Source organism: Grampus griseus (genome assembly GCF_964374135.1).
Source record: "Grampus griseus genome assembly, chromosome: 1".
NCBI classification, from domain to species: Eukaryota; Metazoa; Chordata; class Mammalia; order Artiodactyla; family Delphinidae; genus Grampus; species Grampus griseus.
The window spans coordinates 5,136,896-5,158,652 of NC_139017.1; the positions used below are offsets into that span (position 1 = coordinate 5,136,896).

Sequence of the window (21,757 nt, forward strand, 5' to 3'; positions counted from 1 at the left end):
TTCAAAGTTATTATTGATATGTATGTTCCTATTACCATTTTCAAAATTGTTTTGGGTTTGTTTTTGTGGGTGTTTTTCTTGTCTTGTGTTTCCCGCTTAGAGAAGTTTCTTTAGCATTTGTTGTAAAGCTGGTTTGGGGGTGCTGAATTCTCTTAGCTTTTGCTTGTCTGAAAAGCTTTTAACTTCTCCATCGAATCTGAGTGAGATCCTTGCTTGGTAGAGTAGTTTTGGTTGTAGGTTTTTCTCTTTCATCACTTTAAGTATATCCTGCCACTCCCTTCTGGCCTGCAGAGCTTCCACTGAAAAATCAGCTGATAATCTTATGGGGATTCCTTTGTATGTTATTTTTTTCTTTTTCCCTTGCTGCTTTTCATATTTTTTCTTTGAATTTAATTTTTGTTAGTTTTATTAATATGTGTCTTGGTGTGTTTTTCCTAGAGTTTATCCTGTATGGGACTCTCTGTTCTTCCTGGACTTGGGTGACTATTTCCTTTCCCATGTTAGGGAAGTTTTCCACTATAATCTCTTCAAATATTTTCTCAGACTGTTTCTTTTTCTCTTCTTCTTCTGGGAACCTTTAATTCGAATGTTGGTGTGTTTAGTGTTGTCCCAGAGGTCTCTGAGATTGTCTTCAATTCTTTTCATTCTTTTATCTTTATTCTGCTCCTCGGCAGTTATTTCCACCATTTTGTCTTCCAGCTCACTTATTCGTTCTTCTGCCTCAGTTATTCTGTTATTGATTCCTTCTAGTTATTTTTCATTTCAGTTATTGTGTTGTTCATCTCTGTTTGTTTGTTCTTTAGTTCTTCTAGATCTTTGTTAAACATTTCTTGTATTTTCTCAATCTGTGCTTCCATTCTATTTCCAAGACTCTGGATCATCTTTACTATCATTACTGTGAATTCTTTTTCAGGTAGATTGCCTATTTCTTCTTCAATGATTTGGTCTTATAGGTTTTTACCTTGTTCCTTCTTCTGTGACATATTTTTTTGCCACCTCATTTTTTTTTTTTTTTATGAGTGGGATTGTGTTCCTGTTTTACTGGTTGTTTGGCCTGAGGCTTCCAACACTGGAGTTTGTAGGCTATTGGGTAGAGCTGGGTCTTGGTGCTGAGATGAGGAACTCTGTGAGACCTCACTCTAATGAATATTCCCTGGGGTCTGAGGTTCTCTGTTAGTCCAGTGGTTTGGACTCAGAGCTCCCACTGCAGGACCCTCTGCCCGACCCCGGGCTCGTGAATCAAAATCCTGCAAGCCGCATGGGGTGGCAAAAAAAAAAAAGAGAGAGAGAACAATAACAAAGTAAAAAATAAAATTAGACTAGGAAACTAACAGATATGTTAGAAAGAATGTAAAAATAAAATATAGATGAATCAACAACCAGAAGGTACATCAGTACCACAATAGTAAAAAAGAGGAGGAGGGAAAAGAGAAAAAAAAAGTGAGGTGGGAAAGGCCTGGGCTGTAGAGAGTGGGGCCTAAGCAAGGGTGAGGTTTGGGTGGTGGGCGGGGCCAATGCTCAGGACCCACAGGGCTGGAAAAGGCCCTGGGGGCTGTGGGGGGGTGGGGATTAGGCTCAAGGAACAGAAGGGGCCCAGGTGTGCCCCCCACCCCCGGTCTCAGAGGGCAGGGTACCTCACCTGGGAGCCCAGCAGGCTTCCTGGGCTCGAGTGGGCAGGGTAAACGCCCTCCTCTCCTCTCCTGCTCCTCCAGTCTGGGGCCTGGGAGGGCCCCTCCCATCTGCCTCTCCTGATCTCCCCAGCCTCCCTCCTATGCCCCCAGGACCAATGCGGCCGGGGGGAGTGGAGAGGAAGGGGGGGCCTTGGAGGGCAGGGGACTGTCCTGGGAGCTCAGCCGGATCCCTGGGCCTGAGTGGGTGGGGCAATCACCCTCCGCTCCTCTCCTGCTCCTCCTAGAGGGCCCCTCCCACCTGCTTCTCCTGATCTCCCTGGCCTCCCTCCTGTGCCCCCAAGGACCCAGGTAAATAAGTAGGTGGTAGAGACTCAGTCTGCCCTTGGCACTCAGCATCCCTGCAGATTCTTGATGGGTGTACCGAGAATGCAAGACCCTAACCATTCTTTACCTGGGCCAATACTTAGCATTGGTTTTTGCAGCAAGGAACTTTGAGGGATGAGGTTACATCTCCCTTTGGGATAAAAGTCAGACTGGCTTGCTGCTTGCTATAAAAGCAGTGGATTCCCCAAGTGATTGCTCCCCTGTGTGATGCACATTCACTGCATGCACCCCGTCCATTTGAGCCCATCTCACATCCGTGTAAGACTTGCATGCTGGCAAAGTCTATGTGAACTCAATGCTCAAGCTGCCTGCTGTGCTGTGAGTAATAAAGTCCTTTGTCTCTAACCTAAGGTTTATGTCTTCTGCCAGAATCGATGAAACAACAGGCTAACTCACTGGCTATAAGGAAGATAAAATTAAATCTCAGACCCAACAGTTATGGCAACAAAGATGAGATGCTGACAGAGACACAGCTTTCTGGAAGAAGAATGTCAAGGGCCTTTCAGGATGGGTTCAGGGACAGAGCAGGACTCTCTGGCCTCTCCCCCAAGTGATGGGTGAGACAGGAAAGCAGGGGACCTGCACCATCCTACCTAAGATTGAGCAACAGGGGGTAGCATTAAAATAAGCAGCCCCAAATGATGCCCTGGTGGTTGCCAGATCTCCCTGGGCAGGTGGAGGAAAGGATGCTGTCCTGGCAACAGGCAGCAAGCCCCACAGCTCCAGCTGAGTGGCAGCAGGTGTGTGCTGCTGAGTCAAGGAGAACTGGAAGCTGAAATAGATTCTGTCAACAATGAGGACCTTGCTATTCAGTACAGAACCTCACATAGACCAAAATGTTATAGATTGGTTTGGATGAGTCACAAGCAGTCACATGAAACTGAAACTGAATGATGCAAAAACGTACTGTGTGGTGTGGACCTGCTGTCTCCCTGCATGACCCTTGGTACCTCCCTCCCCCTGTAACATGACTTCAGCTGCTTTAAGGACAAATATCCCTGTCCACACAGGACCTTGAGTCACTGTCTCACCAAGAGGTGGAGCTGCTCTTGCCTGGTGAGCCTCCTTTGACAGGGCAGAGGGCAGGGCGTGCAAAGGGCAGAAACGAAGGGGCCTCCCAGCCCAGGGGCTCACCAGACATCAGGAGACCCTGGGGAGGGAGTAGCTCTGGCGCTTGGACTCCATTCCTGGAGTAAGGACCAAACTGGGTGAACAGCTTTCCGGCAACCCTCCACCCTCTTCCTCAAGGGCAAACCTCCCCCCACCTAGCACTCCTGCACTCCCAGCTGGGAGACTGTGTGGGTTTCTTGGTGGTTGTTGCTTTATCTCCTAAGTCACCATGGGTTACAGTCCTTAGTCTGTGTTCCTGAGATAAAAATGACATCCAAATTCAATGCATGGAGTTTGGATGGGGCTGGTAGAGGAAAAGGATAAAGTGACCTTATGGGTGGGAACCCTGGGCTGAATCGATGCACAGCTGTGGCTTCCACATCCATACATATAATGGAAATAATGGGTTCTATGCCTGCACTTCCCCAATCCAGAAGTGTCAGAGGGGTTTCTCCCATTTAGGGTTTGCCACATGTATTGTCCCCTCCAGGCTGGTGCAATAGAAACAATGTAGAATCTGAGGAGGAGAAAGGAGTATCAGAGCTTTAGATGCTGGGGAATTGATAGAGGCTGTTTCTCTGTATAATATACCTGGTCTAATCCAATTACACCCCTCTGAAAACAGACACACACAAAGGCAGCTACTAATCTCTGTTGCAACTGACTGCACCTGATTCATGGCAACCTGCAACTCCCGGACATGACAGACCCGTTTTCGAATGGTCAACCTGGACTTCAGTGCAAATATGGAGAGGACCTTCAGGCCTTGTTGGTCAAACGTGAATGATATATTCAAGATCACGGCTGATTTGGTCTTGGCAGCATTTTGGTTTTACATGAAAATGTGGCAGCCATTCCTTTGGGGAAAAAAAAAACTATTCCCCATTCAACTACCTTGAATATAACCACTTACTCAATGGGGCCCTCCATCCACAGAGATTAGGATCCTCTTATGCCTGGGCCTGATCAGACCAAGTTAAAGGCTGATGGTGTTCATGGGAAAGCATTGGTCATCCATGCCCCAACAACTCCAGAAAGCTGATTGAGATAAGGTCTGGTCAGCACAATGGCCTGAATGGAAAGCTGGTCCTCCTTGCCTTAGACAACAGTCCTATGGACCAGGCATTTTATGTTTTTACTAGTTCTTGGGCTACAGTTAATGATCTGCCACTTGGAAGACCACAGGCTGGCCGGTTAAAGATCCTCCTCTTCAGGGCCTTCAATTGTGGAAGCAAATTTCAAATGCCCATCGGACAGTCTGGTCCAGTCACACGGATCACCAGGGGAAGGGCCCATTGTCTGATGAGGCTAAATCAAGATGCCCATCAAGCCTGAACCACCCAGATCACTGCTATCACTGCCTGGATCCATTCTTGTACCAGACAAAACAATAGGTCAACCATCAGGGAAGACATGACTGTGATCTAGAAGGACCACTGTGTGCCAGGCTCTGACTCCTGCCACAGTTGGTCCAATAGTCCAGCAGTGAAGGAGGTCACATTCCACAGAGAAGCATTTTCCTGTCTCCTCTTAGAAAATCGACTAGTGGATCTCTGACTCTCCCTGGGGACTGCCATTGGCACCTTGTCACTAGAGATACATTTTCAGGTTATGTTGTTGCTGTTCCATTCTGATCAGCTGACTCTAGTTTTCAGCTTTCCAGGCCTTCTGCAATCTGACAGTAGCATTTTTTTTTCTTATAAAGGCCCCCAACAATGGACGGATAGTCAAGATAAACAAAGGACATTCCACACGCCTTTATTCTCTGATAAGGCTGCTGGCACCACTAAGAGGTGGCACAGACTTTTAAAAAATTTCATTGAAGTATATTTGATTTTTTTTCCTTACTCAAAAGCCTTATGTCTTCTGCCAGCATCCATGAAGCAGTAACATACTAAGTTATGAACTTGTAAGTAGGATAAAATCGAATCTCAGATCCAATAGATTTAGTGGACGGAATATGAGGTGGTTCTTCTCTGAGTGAAATTAGAAACCTGATGATAACTGAGGGTAACAAAGAGGGAGGAGGTAATGGAAGTTTGAAGAAAGAGAAAGTATAAAAAGGTCATCTTGGGAAGTAGACCTCGAAAAGAAGTGTTCTCTAAGGGCTAGGAGTCTCCTGGAAATTTGTGGTCATAAATATCAAGTGATATTCATCAGTTAAGTGTGTGAGTTGTGAGTTTTTCTCCAGCCGCACTCAAATTATCTGTAGGTGTGCAGAAGATGAAGTGTGAGGTTTAATCTTATGTGTACTTTTACCAGGTAAGTACAATGGAGAGAGACAGGATCTGGGGAGCTGAGGTTATACGCAAGGAAATAGTTGCAGTATTAGACTGAAGTCTTAGCTGAGACAGAGGGTGAGGCAATGAATAAAAAATTGGTTGGAACAACTGACTAGGTGCAATGAAAAAGTGTTGGCATGTAAGTGAACTGGAGAAATGGAGGTTATGGTCAGAGAATAGAACGATGGAAAATGAGGTTTTTAGTGAGTTATTGGTGACAATAAGGTCTACACTGTGACCACAGAAGTGGGTAGAAGTTGCCGGGTGGCAGTCAGAGTCATTTGGAAATAACGAGGTCAAATGACTGGGAAATAAGGTTTGCAGGGATATTCCATATGGGTGTCTCCAAGAATGATAAGAAAGTAAGATACTAAAATCTTCAATGACTAAAGTGAAGGTGTCAGGGGGTGGGAGGAGGATTGTAATAAGGAGGAGCAGTACGTGCCATCGTATATGAAGACATATGCTTCCAAATGAGTTGGGGATTTGAATGAAGAGGGAGGAGCAGTTGCTTAGAGGTAGAAATAAAGTGAAAAGGACATTGAGTTGACTTTGGGGACCAGCTGAACATGGGATTTGGGAGAAGAATAAAAAACAACTGCCATTTGAGAGGGCTGCAGAAGAATAGTACCCTGAGAGTATAGCTAGATTGTAGCTAAAGCACGTAGGTGAAAGAAATGTTTGAAAAAGAGGTTGAGGAGAGTGACAATTGAGTTTATAATAAATTTTGAGATCTTTAGCATAGAGTGGGACGTTCAGAAAAGGATGGGAAATCAGGTGAAATTAGGCAATGGCCAGAGCATTTTGGCATCAGAGACTAGGGCCTGATGGGCCGGAATGAAGAGACCTGGGGTGCTGGGACATCTGTGAGTGATGGAGGTAAGCTGACTGGTAAGTCACGGTGAGACCATTCCTGACGGACTTCAGAGGAAGTTACAGTCAGCTCTGATTTCAGCCTTTTCAAGAATAGCTGCTTGAGTGCTGACTAGGAAGAGGTGAAGAGGACCACTGCGGAAGGAGGGGTGGTTTTTACCAAGAGCAGGTATAACAAAACCTTTCATGGGAAAAAGAGATGCAACCCTTTAGTCAGAGATTTGGTTGATCTAAGGTTTTGGATGCTTTCCTGAGGCCTGGGACCTGAGCTGCTCAGGGCTGGAGTAAAGCTCCAGACAAATGTGTACGTGGAGGTGGTCAGGGAGGCGGATGGGGCGGGGGGAGAAGGGTGTTTCTGAAGAGTCTTCCGTGTTAATGTCAGAAGACAATGTTCTGAATAAACAATCCCAGCAGCGGACTTTGGTAAATGCCATAATCTTTGATTTGGTCAGCTGGCGGTCACTAATGTTGCTCTTTCTAAAGATTAGCATGCTTAAAGAAACTCTGGGGGATCTTGAACAGCAAGAAGCAGAATGGGGTTTCCAGATGGCCATCCTCACAAGCAGCAAACACGCAGCTGGCCTGGTTATATGCAGGCTTGCCGTGTGGGCTCCTGTAAGCACAATTCCTAGTATCTTCAACCCCTTCTCTGAACATCTGTTTCAAGTCCTTGTTCTAACAATCCCTGGCTATTACTAGAGAATGGTACTTCCCTTACAGGTCTAAGAAATGGTGGAGGCCCACATCTCTCACACAAAAACAGAATCCAAGTTGCAAGGACAGCGCCTGTGGCACGACGATGTGGATTATTGAGAATTTAATTATGAATTTCCTGGTGAAGGATTTGCAGTGGTTTTATTCTTTAGCTTTAGAAAACTGTTTTCTCTTTCAAATACACGTTGGCCAGAATCCTTGATGTGGAGAACTGACATCTGTCTGCTGATTATCCATTTGAGAGCTTTGCCTTAGCTTGTTTGATGGTAAGTCAACAAAATAATGCTAACCTAATAAAGCAGCCACAGCCCGTGAAGCCGCTGTTCCCTGTCTCCGTCCTGATGGTCTCACAGACATGTCCATCTCTGGATCTGATCTGCATTTGATCTTCCAAATCTTGACTGTTAAATTTCCCTATTAGATATAATATCTTTTTTGATAGTAGGTAGTAAGCATAATGAACATGATTTTCAAAATCAATCTATGTATAAGGAGGTGACACACCTTTCTTAATTGTTGTAGCTAAGAGAGCAGAATCAAAAGTAGTACAAGCAGGAATGTGCTCATATGTACTAAAAAGAGTTTCGTTTATAGATGTTAATATTCATCGTAAAAGCAAAGGTAAATGAACTGGATTAATCTATTGAAAATATTAATATTAATAAATGCCCTATTAAGTAAATAAGGATGGAAGCAAAGTTGGCTCTTCGAGGGTTACAGCTTTATATGTGTATCTAATATCTGTTCAAGTTATTTAAGATCTACACTCTCAAACTTGAAATTGTAAGTAAGGAAAAAAGTGCATCTCTAAGAACAGCGAGCCAAAAACAACAAATGAACAAATTCTATGGAAGATTTCTCTGTAGGCAGGAGATGCTGACTGCCCCATATGCTTGCTTCATTGCTTCACGAATACAGGAAGCTTTCAATGTCACATGTTCGGCCCTATGTGCCTATTTTAGTTGGATTTAGGTAGAATGACAGGATTTAACTTTTAAGGAAAAGTGAACACTTCATTTTTAACAACATTGTGCTTGAGGCAGATGAACCTGAGAACGAGAGATCCCATGAACAGTCACTTTGCCAGGTGGCACTCATCAGGGTGTTTACTGTTGAGAACCCCTCTATTTCTGCCTAAGGTTTGAAGCCAGGACATCACAGGATCCCCTGCTGCACCGCTCAGTTCTTCCCATGCACAGAGCAGATGGGTGAAGCAGAATAAAATCTCCACCTCAGAGGCAACAAGGAAGCACTCCAGAGACCAGCAATGGTGTTGCTCTTTGCTGGAGTAAATGCTAATTGGAGTTGGTGAGTGAAAGTTAGAGCTGAAAATTGGACTTGGCTTACGAGCAGTTGGGAAACTTGTTAAAGGTATTATCACTATCACATTTTGATAAACAGAAACAAAATGTTCACATTAAAAACATGAGTCAATTGTTTCCAATTTAACTTGGTTAGAACACGATGCTTCAAGGGTAAGCACACAGGTCATGAGATCCTTTCTTAATTTTTAGAAGCAACATGATCATTTGTATTAAAAAACTACCAAGTCATTTGGATTCTCATAATTTCCACTAAATTCTATCTGGCAAAAATAGCAATAGGTCCTCTTTCCTGATTTCTCTGACTGTACCTTTTTATGGCTTCACTGTGACAGTTATCATACCGTCTTGTATTCTTGTGCATCTTTTTCCTCCCGCTCTTTCACTTTCCTTTGGGAAGAGACCATGTATTTTCATCATTATATCCCTAGAACTGAGTCCAGTACCCCAAAGTGAAAAGTTAAAACATGATAGAAAGAAGCAGCCAACATTCCTTCTAGTAGCGGTCAAGGATGGTCATACAAAATAAAGATAATTTACAGCTTTGGACTGGACTGCACAGTGTTTTTCAACTACAGGCCTTCTCCAATTATAGAATTATTTAGTTTGCCATTAAAATTATGTGAATATGTGGGTTTTAAGTAAATGCACAGACTTTAAATCAAGTGTTTATGCGCCATTCTCATTTCAAGCTGAGCATTGCAGCTATAGGCACAAACTGGCTATGGCAGTATGTAAGGATATTTTGCCAAAGAATATTTTTTAATGATTTTGAGATTATTAGAGAAGAGTAACCATTATTGCATCTAGGCTCATGAGTTTCCAAGTTTCAGTTCTGATCATTAAAATACCTAAATGGATCTTCAGACTTTTCTCAATCATCTTATCAAATAATACTTCTGGTTTCTGTGGGCTCAACTTGCCTTACCTGTTGAAAGTCCCAGAAGAAACCCTGGTAAAAGCTGGTCCCCCTTCAGAGGGGCTTGGTTTCTCTCATTAGGATTCTCTGCCCCCTTTTACCCATGTTTTCACTATTTCCCATTTTCCATGGCTTTAAGCTCTCTTTATTTCTCTCTCTCTCTGAGTACTGTCTTCAGGGACCCTCAGTTAATTTCTACTCTGGTATATTTCACTTTTACATTATAAAAAAGCTAAAAAATTGCATTCAATATCCAACCAAAACCATTTTTAATTTGGAACATAACTGTACATGTAGTAAAGAGCAACAAATACATCCTTAATTATAATTAAAAAAATGGAAATGTTTGTAGCTATATTTAACAACTCTAATGGTTTCTTTGAATGGAGCTCTGTCATTAAATGTATTATTCAGAATTATATTTTTCATCATGATGGAAATTTATTTTAATATAACAAGTGATAGAACTGCACATATGTATAGCTTGCAAAAAAGTAAACTGTGTCATTTATATCCTCAGCAGAGATCAGTGAGAGCCCTGGTGGCACCAGATATACCAAGCAGACTAAACTAACACTGCCACAATTCTGAAATCTACCTGATTATTGGACCTATATAGCCCACAAAAGTGGGCTATGACCTGTTTGCCCAAAATAAAAAGGTGACTGCCCGCTAAAATTTTAAAAATTCAAATAAGACTAACAGTTTCCTAGCATAATATCCAAAATGTCCTGGATACGACTGAAAAGTCACCCATCATACCAAGAATCAGGAAAACCACAACTTGAGTGAGAAAAGAAAATGAACTGATGTCATCAACTCAACCTGAGCGGGATCAGATTTTAGAATTATCTGACAAAGATTTAAAGTAACCATCATAAAATGATTTAATAAGCAATTACAAATTCTCTTGAGATAAAAAGGAAAGGTAGATAAAAGGAAAAATAGAAATGAAAGGAAAAATAGAAATTATCAGCAAGGAATTAGATGCTACAAAAAATGGAAATTATAAAACTGGAAAATAAAATAGGAGAAATAATCAATTCTCTGGATGGGTACAATAGTAGAGAGGAGATGAAAGAGAAAGAGAATAAAATTAGTGAATTTGAAGACAGATCAATAGAATTTACCCGTTCTAAACAAAGGAGAGAAAAACAAATGAACAGAACCTCAGGAATCTGTGGGAAAATAGCAAAAGACACAAAACTTATATTATCAGAGTTGCAGGAGAAGAAAAAGAGTAGGGCTGAAAGAGCATTCAAAGAAAAACTTGGCTAAAGAGATCCTAAATTTGGCAAAAGACATAAATCCACAGATTTGAAAAGCTGAGTGAATTCCAAATAGGAAAAACCCAAATAAATTGACACCAAGACACATCATAAATAAAATTCCGAAAACTAAAGACAGAGTTGAAGGTGTTATCACTACCACACTTTTTCTCTACAAGTAGCCAGAGAAAAGCTGCCAATTTCAATGATAGCAGATTTCTCATTTGAAACCATGGAGTGCAGAAGGAAGTGATGTAGAATTTTTCAAATGCTGAAAGAAAAGAACTGTCAACCATGAATTCTATATTCAACAAACTACACTTCAGGAACAAATGGGCAATAAAGACTTTCTCAGATAAAGGAAAACCAAAAGAATTGTCACTAGCACATCTATTCTTTTTTTTTTTTTAAGATTTTTTTTTTTGATGTAGACTATTTTTAAAGTCTTTATTGAATTTGTTACAATGTTGCTTCTGCTGTATATCTTGGTTTTTTGGCCCTGAGGCATGTGGGATCTTAGCTCCCAACCAGGGATTGAAACTGCACCCCCTGCATTGGAAGGTGAAGTCTTAACCATTGGATTGCCAGGGAAGTCCCAGCATACCTACTCTTAAAGAAAGGCTAAAGGAAGTTCTTTAAACAGAATGTAAACAGTAGAATAAGAATCTTGAGGCAAAAGGCAGAAAGGAAGAACAATGGAGAGGGCAGGTAAATATAATAGAACACTCTTCTCTGCATGAGTTTTCTAAATCATATGTAATGATTAAAATAGGAATTATAATACCATCTTATCCTCAAAACAATGATATTTTAAAGTGGGGAAGACAAAGGGACCTAAGTGGAAATAAAGTTTTCCTCCACTTCACCCAAAATTGTAACATGTTAATACCAATAGGCTATGATAAATTACATGTGTATATTGTAATATCCAGAACAACCACTATGAAAACTACACAATACAGCTGAAAATACTATAAATAAATCAAGATGAAATCCTAAAAAAATGATCAAGTAACCCACAGAAAGATAAGAAAAGAGAAACAAAGAAATCAAACAGAAAACATAATAAAATGGCAGAGTTCATCCCTAATAAATCAATAATTACTTCAAGGTAAATGGTCTAAATATATCAATTAAAAGGCAGAGATTGACAGCATAATTTTGAAAAAGCATGACCCAATAATATGCTTTTTAATATGCCATTTAGAAGCAACTCACTTCAAGTTCAATAAGTAAGTTGAAAGTATAAGGATGGAAAAAGGCATACCATGCAAATGTTAATTTTTTTAAAAGGCAGGAACATGATTATTTATGTAGAAAATATGAGAGAATTGACAAAAAATCTCCTGGAACTAATAAATGATTATAGCAAGGTTGCAGAGTACAAGGTTAGTATAATATACAAAAGTCAATTGCTTTTCTACATAACAGCAATGAACAAGTAGAATTTGAAATTAACAACACAACACCATTTACATTGGCACCCCCAAAATGAAATACTTAGGTATAAATCTAACAAAATATGTATAAGATTGATATGAGTAAAAGTACAAAGCCCTGGTGAAAGATATCAAAGAACTAAATAAATGGAGAGATATCCCACGTTCATGGATAGGAAGACTCAATATTGTCAAGGTGTCAGTTTTTCCCAATGAGATCTCAACCAAAATCCCAGCAAGTTGTTACATAGATATCAACAAACTGATCCTAAAGTTTATATGGAGAGGCAAAAGGCCCAGAATAGCCAACACAATATTGAAGGAGAACACAGTTGGAGGACTGACACTACCCAACTTCAAGACTTCAAGACAGTAATCAAGACAGTGTGGTACAGGCAAAAGAACAGACAAATAGATAAATAGAACAGAATAGAGAACCCAGAAACAGATTCATGTAAATATAGACAACTGATCATTGACAAAGGAGCAGAGGCAATTCAGTGGAACAAAGACAGTCTTTTCAATAAACGGTGGTGGCCACAAGCAGAAAAATGAAACTAGAAACAGACCTTACTCCCTTCACAAAAATTAACACAAAAGGGGTCACAGACCTAAATACAAAAAGAAACACCTACAAAACACCTAGAAGATAACATGGGAGAAAACCTCTTGATAGGTAACCTTGGGTAAGTTGACTTTTTAGATACAGCACTGAAGGCATGATCCATGAAAGGAATAATTGATAAACATCACTAAAATTTAAAACTTCTGCTTTGCCAAAGAAAATGTCAAAAGAATGAGAAGACAAAGTGGATAACTCTTCATGAAGCCCATTTTCTTTTTATTTTAGGTACACCACAAAACTAGATTTCCCAGTCTCTGCTGCAGTTAAATGTGGTCCTAAAACTAAATTTGACCAATGGTATGTGAGTAGAAGACATAGTCACCACTTTTAGGGCCATAAAAAACTTTCTAGATGCCACACTCCATTGTCTTTCCTTCACCAGTTGCTTGTTGCAATAGAGCATGGTAAACTTGGAAACCACGTTTTGAAGATGGAAAAAAAAGAGAGGAACCTGTGACCCTGAATCACTATTTGAAGGACAATTGATTATGAGAACCCATTTTTGGAATTCACACGAGTGGAAAATAAGCAATTTCATTAAGCCATACTTGGGGCAGCCCAGGACTTCTTAACTCATATAGTCATTCTTGGCTGCTCTTCAGAAATTAAGGCCAACACACTTCCCTGGAACATTTCACTGCCTCTCCTGTTTGGATCTGCAGATTCTTTGGTCAACCATATTCTTTTATCTGATAAGGCAACGTTAGCAATGGCCTCTGACTTTGATAGAATCTCTTCTTTATAACCCTAAACCCAATAAAAAATTTTAGAACTCCCTTATCTTGTTCCAAGAGGGATTTAAAGTAGCTGACAAAAATACTTACACTATACCAGGATCAAACAATTCAGAAAAAATAAGAAAAAAAAAAGGCAAATGTAAGAAACAGAAACAGGAAATTTAAGTAATCTCAGAGGTAGGGTAAATACAGAAATATATTCCAGAAAAACATATATGCTTGTAGAACCCACTTTTACCTATAAGATTTCTGGTATCTTACATTGTTGGGAAATGTGATGTACTACAAGATTTATTTCATGCTTTTTTTCATTTATCAAGATTTGTTTGCACACATTTACTAAGGGAAAAAGCATGCAAGCTAGAAGCTATTCAGGAAAAACAATACTTATACTGATGTTGACACTAGAGAGGCTTTTCCCCTGTGTGTTTTTCGTAGAGGGGACAGTGAATAAGGAAATCTTCTACAGCAACCTTACAGCAAACACTGCCATCAAATAAATAGATCCCCTCCCCCATTTTTCTTATTCCTTATTTTCTTTTCTCAGAAATCCCCGATAGCAGCTGAAATATTTTCCTCAGATATCACTGGATCTATTGAGAAAAGAATAAGATAGAAATCTAGGTTGTAATTAGTTTTCTCAGTGGTATCCATGCAATTGCAGGTAAGTTGCTACTCATTACCAAATACGGGACTGTCTCCAAACTTCTGAAAATTTTCAGAAATGGGAGCAGACACAAACACAACTGTTCATTGGAAAACAAACGTGCACATTTCCTCTGTGTTTTAGAGTAAGAATGCTGTAGAACAAGTTAGAGTCATTTAAACTTGATATAGGGAAAAACTTTAGCTATAGAATAGTTGATTACTTGAGACTAGATAATTTTTCTGTGTAAATATAAGTACGTTAACTTATTTAAGCAAATTTGAATAACATAAAATGTAACATCATTATAAAATATAATGACATAAAAATTCCAACATTTTCTGTTTATAAGGTGAAGAATTTGAGTCAGCTTCTAATTCCCAGGATAATGTATACAGGTATTTCCCCTTTCGTACACCTCTTCTATCCCTATTTTTAACATTTTCCTCATGATCTGAGGAATTAGGATATGTGACATGAGGTATTTTTCAGGCCCACAAGGGGGACCCTTTGCACCACAGCAACAGAGGTTATATGGCACAGATCTCACTGCTCATCCACAATTTGGTTGAATGCGTGATCTGCCATCGAACGCTAGAAAGTCAAGGCATCTCCCCAGCCCTGGGCCTCACCTGTGAGTCCAGGTGGACAGATGCAGATGTAACCTGAGGCTTCGGGGTGGCCGGATAGAGACAGCAGCTGGGCAAGACGCCCATGCCCTTCCCCTGAAGACAGCTCCACGCATTCCCCATCAGACTGGCAGGGGCTACTACTGCATTCATCGATGTCGGTCTCACACTGGGCCCCCGTGTATCCTGCAGGATAAACGTTCAGAGAAACTGCTGAGTCAAAGCCCCTCAACCATAGAGTATGTGCCTGACCGGAGGCTGGCCACTGTGCTGGCACCAGTTAACAAGGTGCTGGCCCTCCCTCAAGGAGCTGGCAAGGGATCTGGTAAGGGAGGCTTCCACGAACATGAGTAATAGTAACAATGGAGTCACTCCTATAATATCGATCAATGCTTTTAATAAAGATTGGATGAACAAGGAACTTCTGGATAACCTTGATCTAACCTGGACATTTTAACTAGACTCCAGTTCCTCAAATATTCCAATTGTTTGAATGTTAAGCAAGGAAAAAAAATGATATATTTTTCCAGAGAATAGCTGTAAAGTCAGCAGGATCTACATAGCCAACCCTAAATTCTTCTCTTAAAACTCAAAGTAAAGGTAAATGGTTGCTTCTTAACACTCAGTGAGACAATAAAATAGTGATTTGTATTTGAATGGATTTAGCTGGGTCATTTTGTTAGGGACAAGAATAAAAACAATAAAACATGAATGATTTAGTACTTTATAAAACATTTTAATATTAAATATAAAAAAAGTCCCTATCAGAACTATTCCTCTGGTTTTACATACATATGCCCTGTTAAAACTATATATGTATATATTTATTGTGTGTGTGTTAACATAACTGGAATTGTACTGCACGCATACTTCTGCAACTTGCTTTTTGAACTCCCTTGCACGGTCTATCCACGTTAAATTTACAACCCAGAGTTGTAAAAGTTATAAATCAAATCATGGTATTTCTTTACTTTAAAACCATTCAATGGCTTCCCTCTTCACACAGAATAAAATTTAAAATCCTTAAGCTGACCGGCCCTTTATTATCTGGCCCTAATCCCATCTCTGCATTCCTGTCCCTAGAATGTTTTCTACCCCAGGGCCTTCATAACATTGTTCCCTCTCCAGAAAACCCTTCTCCAAGACTGTGCTTGGATAACTCTAAGCTTTCAGGCTCCATCTCTTATTACGTTCTCTTTTCCTCATGGTCAGATCTAAGTAAGATCCTTTTTTCTCTCATATACCCAATTCTTTCCTTTCATTGTCTTACAATGATTGATATTATGTACTTACATTTATAGTTATCTTTTAAAATTTATTTACATATATAGCTTTCATTTGTTGATGTATTTGATAGCTTTCTCCCTCAACAGACTGTAAGCTTCACAAAAGCAGGGACTGTTTTTTTATTCTCCACTCCAGGACAGAGCAACACCTGAGTAGTAGGCCTTCAATCAATGTCTGAATGAGATTCAGATAGTTCTAATCAACAATTTAGATGATAATCCTAGCTTTGCAGATAAACTAGAGAATTGATGAACTCGTAATAAGCAAATAATGAGAATATGATGTAATCGCTTATTTTGTAATTTTAATAAAAACCTGAATGGGGACCTATGTCAGATCGTAAGCACAACATAAATTCTGTTGCTCAACAATATAATACTTTTGTCACATTTGACCCCTGGGGTCTTTGTCATCGGTCTGAAGAAGAAACTTAAGAGTCAAAAAGGAAACTAAAAGCACATGTCAGATCAAGGTCCCACAATCCTTGGTAGTGACCCTCCCCCAGAACCCTCAGTCTTTTATGCCTGAATGTCTACTTTTTAAGTGCTTCTATTTCATACTTACGGATCTACAAATATTCACTAAATAATGGTTGTCACAAAGCCATTATAAAAACTTGTGCTATAGTCGATTTACTAACGAAAGTTCTGACTATTTTCAATTTTCTTCTCATTCTAAGTTTGAAGACTCACACACAGGCCAGGTTAGGAAGTAATTTAGAACCTTCATAAGTCCTTTCTGGCTTTCCGGCTCATGCATTGTCTTATTCTTATCCTGAACATTAGGAAGGTTCTGATTTATAGTCTTACCAGTCCTGTCCCCACCACTGGGGCCCTGTGGGGCTGTGCTGTACCCTTTAACCATGTATATAAATAGATTCCTCCAATCAAGGCTACATTGAATAGATTTAACAAGTTTTCCTGTAAAACTCTGTACAAAGAAACAATATGATGCTGAGTCAAGACCCCAGGGTTCTTAAATTATGTTTTTTTTAAAAAAACAAACCCAATCTTTTCTGGGTAACAGGAAAACTTTCAAGATAGGCATTTAAAGTGACTAACCCTTCTTGTAATTAATTACTCTTGAAATGAGGACCCTGGGCAATTCCAGCAGTGGATTCTTGCCATCGTGCTCAGTGGCAGTGGTCTCGTGATCCAAAGGAATTGTCTCCTTTTCTTAGATACGGAGTAGCTTGTAGCATTAAATCTTCTCTTTCTATATAACTGTGAGAATTGGGTACAAAGACATTCTGAGTTTTCTCTTTAGGCAAAATCACCGTCCATCCAGCGACCCAAGAAACTCAGAAGTAGAACTGTCCTAAATCGGTGTCCCTTTCTCAATCCCCACATCATCTCTACCTCCTAAAGTGCTCTCATGGCCATCAATCCCCTCATCTCCACCCTCACCACTATGGTCTTTGTTCCGGCCATTTGGCTTATCTCTTATTTAAACTATTGCAGAACTCACACCAGATTCCCTGCCTTTAGCCTTATCTCTCTCAATCACCTTCCACTAAAGTGCCAGAGAGCTCTTTTTAAATTAACAGGTCAGATTCTGTCACTTCTCTGCCCTGTAGTTTGCAGGGTACACAAACAGCATTATGACCCAGCTTCAGTCACATCTTGCTCCCCAGCCCCATCTCTCCACCCTCAGCCCTGTGTAGTCCAGCATTTTAAGCAACCACTCCAAGTTCCACAATTAGACATGCTCTCTTCCACGTGTGCCTGCTGCCCTTTCTTCTTTCCCTCTTCTTTCTCTTCCTCTCTTCTATCCTTAAATAAGTAATGAGCTGCTACGTGCTGGCCATAGGGTCTAGAATGGCCAATCTCCTAATCTTAGTATCTAGTTGACATTTATCGAGTGCTCCCTATGGTCTAGGCTGAGCTGGGAGCTCCTTCTATATTGCTGGAATTGTCTCCACAACAACACTATGAGGTGGATATTATCATCATCATCTCTGCTTTCTCTATCGATGAGGGCACTGAGGCTCAGAGTGGTAACATGGCCAAAGTCACACAGCTGGTGGGTACAATTCTGGGATATGCTTAGTGACCTTTCAAGTTTTCTAAAATGGTGCCTCCTTGGTCAAGCCACCCCTGAACTTCTTCTCTCCTTAATCCCTTTTACAGAATTTATTAGAGCTTCTTATTGTACACAAAATTGTACTGTACACATTTTTTTCACACTGTATCCCAGATGGAATTTAAGCTCCTTGGAAGGAGGAGCCATGTCTTTCTGATTGCCAGATTCCTCATATGAGGAATCATGGCACTGAAATCCATGTGGATTGAATGTATGGAACACATGCTGGTCTTTTTTTTTAAAATAAATTGTTATTGGAGTATAATTGCTTCACAATACCATGTTAGTTTCTGTGCCCTAAAGGCTTTGTATTGGACCCAGGCAGTTAAGAGGAGCTGCCTACAAAAAGACCAGGACTGGCTTTGCTGTGCAACATACTGGTCTTTTTTTAGGCAGCTCCTCTTAACTGCCTGGCTCCATTACAAAGCCTTTAAGGCACAGAAACCACCTCTCATACACAATTTCCACCTCCTGGTGTAGAGCTTGGTGTGTAGTAATACATAGTTGCCTTTTCTTTGAGTACCTAATATGTGCCAGGCTCTATTTTTATAATTTTACCCCTCACAACACCACTACAAGTAGTTTTTTTGTTTATCCTTCATTTGCGGATGAGAAATTTAAGAATTAAGAAGTAACTCACCCTAGTTTACTTGGTTAACAAATGGTGGACTTGTCCTGCTCCCAAGCTGTCTGCTCCATGCCCTGCTTAGGGACTGAGGTCCTGCCCAGAGTGTTGATTGAGTGTTGAGTGTCGGTTGATGACAAGAATGTGGAATAACATGTTTTGGAAAAAATTCAGTATTACAGGGGGCCTGTTGATTCAAGTGTTACATACTGTTTCCTACTGACCAGAGCCAATGACCAAAGGATAAAAATATACCCTATTCGTTATCTGGAAGTGGGGAGACACATGAGATACATAGATTTCTGAGCCACAGAAGAATTCCAAACTTCCTTTTATACTTTTATGTTTGCGTTGTTTTTACCTACAAAATGCATTTAACCAAAGCGTGTTACACGTGCCTCAGGCAATGAGATGTCTTTCCATCAGAAGCTGCTACTGACAGGACTGACCCTGGTCTCCATGCCTCCTCCCCGGCCACAGGGTCATCCTTTCCTCAGACAGTAATGTGAGTGGGGAGGAGGGGGCAGATGACCAGCAAGCTTGCAACAGCTAGATTTTAAATAATCATAAATTTATCAGTGTTTTCCAATGGATCAAGAAAGAAGAGAGGGGCTTCCCTGGTGGCGCAGTGGTTGAGAGTCCGCCTGCCGATGCAGGGGACGTGGGTTCGTGCCCCGGTCTGGGAGGATCCCACATGCCGCGGAGCGGCTGGGCCCGTGAGCCATGGCCGCTGAGCCTGCACGTCCGGAGCCTGTGCTCCGCAACGGGAGAGGCCACAACAGTGAGAGGCCCGCTTACCGCAAAAAAAAAAAAAAAAGAAAGAAAGAAAGAAAGAAGAGAGATAAAATGCTCTTTCATTTCTAGCAATAAAATCCTAGTAAGAATTAGGTTAAAATATGTCAAGCAGGTTCATTGCCAAAATTAACATCAATATTTATGGGTGGCCTGTTGATTCAAGTATTACATACTGTTTCCTCCTGATTCTGCTATCACCTCTACACTCAAGTCTAATTACCTTTTAAGTGTAATTTTTAGTTATGGTTTATGTGTTGTGTAACTTGTATTGTCTTTTACATTATAAAAGGCTAGGAGAATACACCCATTTCTGGAATACCATCCTACACCCTTTATGGGGACCATTATGATCGCACTGACTCCATGAATTGTAATACAAGCACTTAGGATTTTAATAGTGTTTCATGGGTTTTAATATATTCTAGGTGTCAAGGAAAACATCTTGGAGGAAAAGGAAGCATCTTCCAGTGAAGTTTACTCCACAAAGACCATGCTGAAATCGACCCTTCTACTGACTTTTTTTCCTCTGTGTTTCTTCCAGAAGATTCTGATGATTGGGCAGCTTGGTAACCTACTTCAGACAATGTATAGTGTAGCAGTAGATGTTTGAGCACTGAAGAATACAATTAAATTAAACAATGATAACTAGAAGAAAGAGTTGGTTTTAAACCTTTAGAAAGAAGAATTTTTAGTTTCTATTTGCTATAAGCGATTTGTTTCTATTCTAAGCAAAAAAAAAAAACAAAAAAAACAAACAAAAAAAACATGGTGGAAGATATTTTGTCACTTACCAGGCCAGCAGTGACAAGTGTAATTGTCAGCACTGTCCTCACATGTAGCATTATTGTGACAGGGTTCTGACCAACATGGAGGCATCAAGGTCTCACAATGTGTCCCTGTGAATCCACTACCCATGCAGTTACAGCTGTACCTGGAGAGTAAAATGAAATTGTCACATCAACTCTTGGTCATATTAAGATCAAATATTGTTATCCTGTCTCTTCACTTGTCCATCAACCCCAGACCCATGGCATGGTTTTAATACTTATCAAAAACCTTGAGGAATCATCTCTATAAGCCTGAAAGCATTATGTGCTTCCATATTAATAGCTTTTTATCTTTAAAATTTCACAGTACAGTTTTCAATCAAAATTATTTGGAAACCATGATTGTATACTTCAATTTCCTCACCCATAAATTGAAGGTAATAGTACCTTTGTGACAGAGTTGTTGGCGTAATTAAATGTGCATATAAAGAATGGACACGGCATGCCAAAGGGCAGAAAATACTGAATAAAACTACTGAATAGTACCAAATAAAGTTGTTAATATTGTGAAGCAGTAGAGACTGATTTATATCATCAAGGCACTTTTTTATATAGAGAGCCCAGAAAAGAAGTCCCTTATGAAAAATGAAACAATAAATTATGAAAAAAATAGGAAAAATTCTCATTATATAAATTTTGACTTATGTTTTCTTATTTTCAGAGTACAAGAATATTTTAGTCTTGCTATTTGTAATCATTCACTGATTAAGTGGGATTATCTGACAGACCTAAAATACAAATCTGTTGGGGAGAACTGTTCACTTTATCATAATAGGCTTTCAATTTAGACGGTCTCTCCTCGAGGATCTAGTATCACAAAAACATGGGCTTGCACACTCAGTTTAGATAAAATGAGTGTCTGGGGGGAGGGATACCTAGTATTGTATAAAGAGTAACAGTCCTGTTCACCACGGCTGTGTGTCTATTTACCACCAACACAGATATTAAGATTTCACTAAGGAAACTTAAATATTAGCAAATATAAGTGACTATAATTTTTACACATAATTTTGCTAGCTAGAAATCCTCTATTCACTATTCCATTTACTTGATTAAAAATACCTACTACAAATCTACTATGTGTAAGACATTGGAGACAAGAGCCCTGTGGTCACGGCTGGCTAGTGGACCTCAAGTCACGAAATCAGTCTCCATTTGAATCTTCCTTTGTCTGCAAGAACCTTTCATGGGGTACAGTTTCTGACTTTCCCACGCTCCTCATAGCAAATGTGTTAATTTTTTGCTGTGGGAAAATAAAGTCAGGCTGTAATTGCTGACCTTGCAATGATCTCAAAAATTAGGTCATAAGAGAGATGTGGATACAATAGAAAAATTATTCATGGCACGCATTCAGGTGAAGAGAGGAAAGCTGGCAGGTTCAGCCTTGCTCTGTTTGCATTTCCATAGACATTACAAGCGTTGTGTGCCTTCTGTTCTGATGCTTTCTGGAAACAGTGAAGCATGGCTGGGAGAGCATCCTCCTTTTGTCTGGAGCGCTTGTGTGGAAACTGCCTTTCTGATCTATGTGTTGCCCAGTTACCTGTCTCCGGGCCTGAGGATTC

General features: G+C 40.2%; 1 protein-coding gene across 1 annotated transcript in view; it reads right to left on the minus strand.

Moving 5' to 3' along the window:
• Positions 1–21,757, minus strand: part of CRB1 (crumbs cell polarity complex component 1) — a gene marked incomplete at its 5' end in the record, with an annotated part of 267,244 nt that overhangs the window by 99,314 nt on the left and 146,173 nt on the right. The window contains 2 exons of the mRNA XM_082647382.1: positions 14,583–14,765; positions 20,160–20,299. Of these exons, the coding sequence (XP_082503508.1) occupies positions 14,583–14,765; positions 20,160–20,299 (323 nt within the window). The remainder of the gene's footprint in view (positions 1–14,582; positions 14,766–20,159; positions 20,300–21,757) is intronic.